This window comes from Fukomys damarensis, unplaced genomic scaffold (genome assembly GCF_012274545.1).
Source record: "Fukomys damarensis isolate Sample0158 unplaced genomic scaffold, DMR_v1.0_HiC HiC_scaffold_22, whole genome shotgun sequence".
NCBI lineage: Eukaryota > Metazoa > Chordata > Mammalia > Rodentia > Bathyergidae > Fukomys > Fukomys damarensis.
In genome coordinates this window covers 26,404,221-26,412,290 of record NW_022900934.1, presented here as the reverse complement: position 1 = coordinate 26,412,290, position 8,070 = coordinate 26,404,221, and the positions used below count along the sequence as shown (strand labels likewise).

General features: G+C 52.7%; 1 protein-coding gene across 1 annotated transcript in view; it reads right to left on the bottom strand.

The window, feature by feature from the left end:
• The window catches only part of Dusp15 (dual specificity phosphatase 15), a 12,032-nt gene extending 3,968 nt beyond the window's left edge, over positions 1-8,064 (bottom strand). Inside the window, exons 1-7 of the mRNA XM_010628500.1 lie at positions 8,000-8,064; positions 7,422-7,455; positions 5,707-5,789; positions 3,615-3,664; positions 1,893-1,967; positions 687-837; positions 4-77 (exon numbers count right to left, since the gene is read on the bottom strand). Of these exons, the coding sequence (XP_010626802.1) occupies positions 4-77; positions 687-837; positions 1,893-1,967; positions 3,615-3,664; positions 5,707-5,789; positions 7,422-7,455; positions 8,000-8,020 (488 nt within the window). The 5' untranslated portion in view covers positions 8,021-8,064. The remainder of the gene's footprint in view (positions 1-3; positions 78-686; positions 838-1,892; positions 1,968-3,614; positions 3,665-5,706; positions 5,790-7,421; positions 7,456-7,999) is intronic.
• Positions 8,065-8,070: the final 6 nt, after the last annotated feature.

The window sequence follows — 8,070 nt, the reverse complement described above, 5'->3', positions numbered from 1 at the left end:
AGCGGCAGCAGCGCGCGCACGTCCTCCTCGTCGCGGAACGGGCTCTCGCCGAAGCGCTCTTCCAGCTGGCGGCGGAGCTGCGCGGATGGACGCCAGAGGCCCAGGGTCAAGGGCTGCCCGGTGCCCTGAGCCCCTGTCCTGGCCCTGAGCCCCACATCCCCCATGGCTCTCTCAGGCCTGGCAAGATCGGCTTCTCAGGACCCGCCTGCCACCCGCTCCTCTCCTTTATCCTCTCACCCCTTGTTCCTAACATCAGTTCCTGACATTTCCCTGTGCCACCTGCCCAGGAGCTATGGCAAGAGATTTCATTGGACTAGGACGTGAACAGTACTCCCCAAGGTGGTCATATGCTCAAATGACTCGGAAGCAGGCAAATAGAGCTGGCAGAGGTAGGGCTGGGACCCTTGGTCACCCGTGAGAGCCCATACTCTGGTCTACAGGGCATCCAAATCCAAGTTAATGAAGACCAAAACAACAAGCAGAACAGCAAATACACTCAGGAGCAGGATTAGCTCAAGGCCCCAAGTTTGAGACCTCAAGAAAATCTTGGGCCAAGCCTGAATTCTTCTCAACTGGTGTTCAGTTCAGGTAGGAGGAAGGTTGCTTCCCCACCCACTCCTCCACCCTGACCCCTGTACGCCCTGCCTCCCCCAACCGGGCTCCTTCCAGCCCAGTGTCGCCCCTACCTTCCGAGAGGTCCCCCAGCCAAACTCTTCAAGCTGCTGCCTGAAGCCTGGGTTGGGGTTGGCGATGGGCCGGGTCGCCTTGATGGCTTCAAGCACTTCTCGCCAGCCTAGCCCCGTCACTGTCATCACGTAGGCTGTCACAACGGTGGTGCTGCGGGAGATTCCTGCAAAGCTGGGATCCCCATCCCCCAGGCTCCAGGTAAGGTCCAGCCTCCCCAACCCCCAGACACCCCATCCCCACTTCAGCTCCCTCATCCTTGCCTCCTGAGCTCCAGCCACAGGGGACCCCCAGGGCCTGTCTTCCTAGCGACAGGCCCTTGCCTGTGAGGTTTCCTCACATTCTGTCTCCTGCTGCAAAGGGCTAGGTGAAACAACGGCCGTTCATTCAGCAACTTTTCTTTTTCAGGCATTGAGGATTGTAGGGAATGAAATAGACATGGTCTCCACTGTCCTGGGGTTTACAGCTTAGCTGGGAGGAGACTCATGGAGCAGAGAGTCTCAGGTCTGGATGGGTAACTGCTTTGAAGAGGTCTGGGGCCTAGGAGGCCCACCCAGGAGAAGGTATTAATCTGGGGGACGGCGTTAGGAGGAAGTTCTCAAGGCGGTGACATCAAGCTGAATCTCGACAGACAGGCAGGGTTAGTCAAGAATGGGTGTACAGACCATGAGAGGGAAGCCCATTAGATCTGGAGAATGGGAAGGAGGTTAGTGCAGCTGGGTGAGGGGAGAACAAAAGCGAGCCAGACCAGGCTGGAGCGACCGGGTCCCCAGCACAGGCTCAGGGAGAGCCACCAGGAGCCTGGAATATGACAGGTCCCTGGTTACAAGTTTAGGGTTGAATGACATCAGCTGGGCCTGGGATCTGAGATGACTCGGGTCCCAACTCCAAGTGCGCATTCCTCATTATCCAGCACCCTTGCCTCAGAGGCCTGGCGGGAAGAGCCAGGAGTGCATGCGCTCACTTCTCTCTGTTGCCCCTGTCAGTTCAACATTCTCCGCCCATTTTACAGACAAGGAAACTGAGTCTCAGGGACAAATAACTGCTGGGCCATGGCCACCCAGCTGGTGAGGAACCGGACTTTGGCATGAGCCTCTGATTGGCCACGTAGAATGTATGGTGGGCTGTCCCCTCCTTAGTGGGCTAGAGGAGCTCTCTCCTCAGACACAGGACAGCCCTCAACTGTGTACCCCTCGTCTGTCACTCACCAGTGCACAAGGCAGTTCCCCCCATTGAGACGGCAGCAGTGGATGAAGTTGATGCATTCTCTGAAGTGTTTTTTGCTAGAGAAGAAAGCAATAGGGTAGGGAGTACTGAGGGGCAGAGCTTTTAGGAGGTGTCCCCTCTCCAATTGCAGGCTGTCAAGGGACAAACAGCCCAGAGTGCTGGGCATGGTGGTGCCTGTAATCCCAGCTACTCCGAGAAGGTGGAGCCAGGATTTCCAGTTTGAGGTTGGCCTGGGCAATGTGGGGAGACCCTGTCTCAAAATGAAATTTAAACAACAGGGCTGGGGCTGTGGTTTAGTGGTAGAGAATTTTCCTAGCATGCACCTGGCCAAGCCCCTGTGTTGAAAAACCAAAGCTCTGGGTCCTCAGGCAGACACGTGCAGAGAATAGGGGCCAGTGCCACAGCACGCGGTGAGGTGGGCAGGAGGCCACAGAGGTGGTATTTCAGGTGGTGAGAGGCAAACCTCACCATCCAGGCAAAGAAGCTTTCCAGTGGGTCCTGAGGGTCACTTTTGGGGGGCAGGAGGGGTTAGATAGGTCTCACTATGTAGTCCAGACTGAACTATCATGTAGCTGAGCCTCATTGTTATGGCTTATATCTAGATGTCCCCCTAAAGTCCCATGTGCTCATAAATGGGGATTTGGTAGGTGATCAGGTCATCATCTGGTAGGGTGTGATACTCATTTGTGGCTTAGTCCACTGATGAGTTTATAGCTAAATGTGAGGTCGGGAAGTGAAGCCTGGTTGGAGGTGGTCACTGGGGGCTTGACCAGGAAGGGTATATGTCCCTCCCTCCCATCTTGACCTCTCTCTGCCTCCTGCCACCATACCATGAGCTGTTTCTCCTCTGTCATGCCCTTGGAGCCAACTGAGGCTGTGGCCTGAAACCTCTACAAAACGTGAGCCGAAAAAAATACTCTTTTCCTTTAAGTTGTAGGTGTCAGGTATTGTGTATCTTGGCAATGAGAAAGTAACTAGGACTCCTGATTCTCCTGCCTCAGCCTCCTGAGTGCTGGGATCGCAGACATGTGATCTATTGCTGTGGGTTTGTTTTTTTTTTTTCTTTTTGCCTTTCAAGGAAATAGGTTGGAGGAGGCACAGAAGTCCACTCTTCTGTACTCAGAGCATCTGGCAACAATGATGGCCAGCAATGGGTCAGGAGCAAGATTCCCAGAGGGCAAGAATTAAGTTTAGGCCCATTCCAAACTGGGGGCACTAATGCTGAGACACAAATGAAATTCCCCTGTTTTTTTTGGGGGGGGGGCTCCTGCTGTATACCAGGTCCAGTCCTAGAGCCTCAGCCTGTGTCATCTGATCTTTGAAAGCCTCCTTGACTGATGACACCCCTGTTTTACAGATGAGGCTCAGAGGAGGGAAGCGATTTGTCCAAGGTCACAAAGCAATAAATGGCAAAGCCTGGGCGGGAGCCAACTGTCTTAACTCCAAGGTCTGGAACAGGCTGACCCTTTAACATCTGCTGGTGCACTTGACTGGAGTCATTTCATAGCTGAGACTGAAGCCTGGGAGCTGAGTCTTGGCTGAGGACATAATACAAGGGCAGGACAGAACCAGACTGGGTCTGGGCTCCCTGGGACAGCTTTTTGGCCTAAGTGTTTCCTGTCCTCCTTCAGACCACTTCCCCCTTCCCTCCACCACAGCAGCCAGCTGTCTGTCCATCTGCTGGTCCATCTTGGGAAACTTACATTAGTACCTCAGGGGTATCAGCCACTGGGATGCGAAGGTAGGTGATATCCTGCAAGTATAAGACACATTCAAGTGGGGAGAGGGGCTTTGCCTTCATCCCTTCCAGCCCCAGCTTGAGCTGCCCAAGTAGCGCACAACCCCAGCCCAGTTCGTGCCCCTCTCTGAGCCACTGTTATTTCTTTGTCCAAAGAAAGTTGACACTGTCTCTGTGGGCCTCCAGCTCTGTCTGTGGTATCAAAGCCTCTGCTCGGATGACGTGCTAACCCCACTGGTGACTTCACCTAGGGCTTAGGTGAAAGGACCTGGGAAGCTTCTTAAAGCAGTTCCTTTTCAAGTGGGAATTACAGAATGACACAGTAAAAAGTGCAAAGCAGATTGCCTTGAAAAGAAGCAGATATTATGAAATCAACTTTGCATTTCGTGAATTACAGTTAGAAAACCATTGCTAATTGTTAGAACAGTCAAGGAGTAAAGTATGTATACTTTTTCCAGCATTCTTGCCATGATGTCCTTTGCTCCTACCTAACTGCCACCTACCTAGTACTGTAAAAGATTATTTTTGCTCATGCTCCAAGGACCTTGCTGCTTTTTCTCAAGGACCTCCCTTGATGCTTTGATATTTTAAATAACCTTCTCAGGGCCTGGCTGAGGTCCTCAATTTTCCATGGCTTTGTGTGAGGTTCTGGCCCTTCTCTGTCTACCTCATACTCCCCAAGGTCATGAAATCCTGCATCTTTTGCAAGGTTTGCAGTTTCACTTTGCAACACATTGGGCTTGGCTTTGCATGGCGTTGTCCAACCCTGACTGCTAAATTCACTGATGGATGTGAAGGAGAGATGCTAGTGAGAAGGGAGGGCTGTTGGGGCAGGGACTCATGCTATACGCATTCGTTTCATTAATGAATATATTAATAACTTGACAACCCTCCCAATGCAATCTATTTGGTTGGACTGCATACTCCAAATACTCCAAAATGAGGCTGCCCTATAAAGCAAACTCAGACTCCATTGGCTGAAAAATTTCCTCTTGGACACTGAAAGTCACAGATTACTGGAAGCTGCCCTTAGAGACCATCAAATCTGACATGTGAAAACACTGAGGTCCAGCGAGGAGAAGCACCCTGCCCAAGGTCACACAGTAAGTACATGGCAGGATCAAGTCTCCATCTCTCTCGAGCCCATTCCCACCCACAGTTCCTTCCCTTCGGTGGTTGACACAGAGTCTAGCAGATGAGGAGGAAAGCGTGTGTGTGTGTGTGGTGCGGGGTGAGTCTTGTTTATGGAGTAAGAATATTTTAACTTTGTTATTTCAGTTGTAATTCACTGAGCATCTCACAGTGAAGTGAGGTATGTAATTCCCATTTAATAGATCAGGTAACTGAGGCTCAGAGAGGGGAAGTCCTGTACCCAAGGTTGCAAAGAGAGTAAGTGGTGAAGATGTGAACTTGGGTCTTCTGAGTCTAGCACTGTGACCTGAATTTCCTACTTTCCTCCTCTTTTCCTAGGATTTGATGACACCAGCACAGAGCCTCCAGTGGGGGCCATTCCCAGTGTGCAAACCATCTTCACATCTTGCAGTTCCTTTTTGGATTATAGCAGCCCCTGGTGGCAGTCAAGGTTGAGGGATCAAAGGCCCAGAGAGGTGAAGTCACAACTCAAGATTGCACAGCAAGACACAGAGCTCAGAATCATGTGTTTGGAATCATCTGTCCAGCTGGGCAATGGGAAGCCCACATGGGAGACTTTTTTCCTCCCCTGGTGCTGGGGATAGAACCCAGCCCCTTGTGGATACTAGACAAGCTCTCCACCACTGAGCTATGTCCTAGTCTTCATGGGGGCCTTTTTAAGGATCAGTGTGATACTTCTGGGACCAGACAGTCTGTGTTCACATCCAAGCTGACCAGCTGGGCCTCAGTTGCTAAAGAGGATGATAATGTAAAAGAGTCCAGTGGTGAAGCAGGAACGAGTAGGCATGGGTCAAGAAGGCAGCACAGAGCCTAGCCCACGGTAGGCTCTTGATCCATGTGTACTGCTCGGGTCTGCAGCCCACCCTCCCCAGCTGTACATAGCCCTGGCATGGGGATTCTGATACCTGCAGCAGAGGCTGGGGCGACTCGTGGATAGAGATGATGTGAGTGATCTTATTCCTTCCCAGCTGATCTGGGTCTTTGGCATCTGAAAGAAGCAGGATGCTTGAGCCAAGCTGGCAGGTGTGACTTATTTGTTCCTGTAGGGAAGTGTAGTGAAAGCCCGATGCCCAGCTCTCCTCTTCACCTCTGTGGTACCCACAAGATGCAGCCCAGCATCTCCTGGCCTTGCTCATGCTGTTCTTTCCATGCCAAGCTCCCCTCCCAGGACATCCTTTGGCCCAGCCATTCTACTTCTAGGAATTTGGGGACAGAAGTGTGTATGCATAGAAAACTGTATGGAGGCTGGTATTTTGTGCAGCACTGTTTATATCAGAAATAGCCAAACAACCAGAATAACCTCATGTCCATCAAAAGGGAACTGGGTAACTAGTGGTGTACCCATACTTTAGAATACTGTGCTGCCATTAAAATGATCTCTCTGTGCTGAAAGGATGTTCACAGTAGTTTCAAGTGGGAAACACAGGATAGGTTTCCACTCTATTTTCAATATTATATCTGTACCTAAGAGGCACAAAGGATCAGGGATATACCCACAGTGCCATCAATGGTCATCTTCCGGGACTGAGTATCCAGTGTGCATGGACCTTTTCTAACCAAAGAAATAACACACAGTCCCTCTGTCTCCATACATCCCCTTCCTCATTCAACAAATATTTCCTCTGGGCTTACTATATGTAGCCTTTTGTTGGGCACTGGCAGTCCAGGAACAACTCCATGGCTGCTGTCCTCATGGGACCTACACACTTAAAGAGGACTCAGACCTCTCACTTAGTTAAATACTCACAGAAATCGTAGCAGCTAGAGCTGCTAAGGTGGCTCCCAGGAAGGAAGGACCTGGGTGTAGAGGGTGGTGCACCTGAGCCCTTTGGAACTGTCTCAGATTCCACAGACCAAAGTAACTTTTCCACCTTGGGTCCCTCAAGCCCTGGACTACCTGTCTCAGCATGTCTTCTATCCTACAGGCAAAGGTCATGTTTAGACTTGCCTTCTACTGTTGCCTGGAGGCCTTTGAGGGCAGGGTCTGGCTGGCTCTACACCTGTACCTCTTCCCTGAATCAAATGCCTATTGTGGAAGGGACAGATGAAGGAATGGGAAGGCAGGAGCCTGTAGGCTCAGAACCCTCCCCTACCAGGCCTCCTGGCTACTGCTCTCAGGGGCTTTGCTGGGCAATGGGGTCTCTACTCAGGACTCTTGCTTGCCAGAGGCACAGCATCTCCAGAGGCCTCCTGCATGGAAGAGGGGGGAGAGCAGAGTTGAACCTTGGGGCCAGAAGAGCCCTAGGGCCCCGAGGACCTTGTGTGGAGCAGGTGGCTAAGCTCAGAGCTGATTTGCCCAGGCCTGCAGCCAGCACTGTGAGCCCTTGGTGCTGTCCTGTGATTTCTTGGTAGATGCAGGTTGAAGGTTGAATACGGAAGGATGTCAATGACAGACCCTCAGTGCTCCCTCCTTGTCCTTTCAGGCCTGGGGACACCCCTGCCCATGAAACGCTCCCCCCATCTTCCACCAGCACCTTTTCCCTCTCTGCGGGGCATGGCATCCCTGCCTCCAGCCTCATTTCTGAAAGGGTCTATCATGCGTGGGCAGAGCAGGAATGGCGGACACAGGCCTGGGACAGGCAGAGCGCCATAGCCTTGGAACAGAGTGGGCAGTGCTCACCAATGAAGTTTCCGAGGTAGAGTCCAGGAAGTACCTAGAAGAAGGACAGGCAGGGGTCAGTGGGTTAAAGTGCACCCGCTCCCACCCCTGGCAGCTGGAGGACCCACAGCCCCTCTGTCCGGAAGAGACGTGGAGGAGCGATTGCCTCCTTTCATTAAGCCCCCTGTGAGAGAGGTCTGGGACTGGGGAAGGACGGGAAAACAGACAGGCAAGCTAGCCACAGGGAGGGACCAAGAAAGGCCAGTCTGGGGACAGGCGAGAGGGAAGAGAGGGTGCTGAGGAGAGGTGAGGGAGGAGAGAAAGTCCCAGGGGAAGAGTGGGCCAGGAGGGGACAGACTAAGGCCTGCAGGTACAACCGGTGATAATCAAACAGAGACAGGGTCTCCCGGGAGAGAGAGAGCCCGGGAGTGACAGCCACAGAAAGACAGCGAGACACAGAATCAGAGGGCAGACAAGCGGAGACTGAGACAACGGACAGAAAGGGTCTGGAAGCCTCAGGGGGACAGACAGGCGGACCCAGGGCTCGCAGGGGGACCGGAAGGTCAGCGATGTGGCTGACCTCGTGTCCCACCCCCTACCTTGGTCATGCCATTCCCCATGATCCCGGGCCCGGGGGTCCGGGCGCACCCGCTGCTCGCCGCTCCGAGAG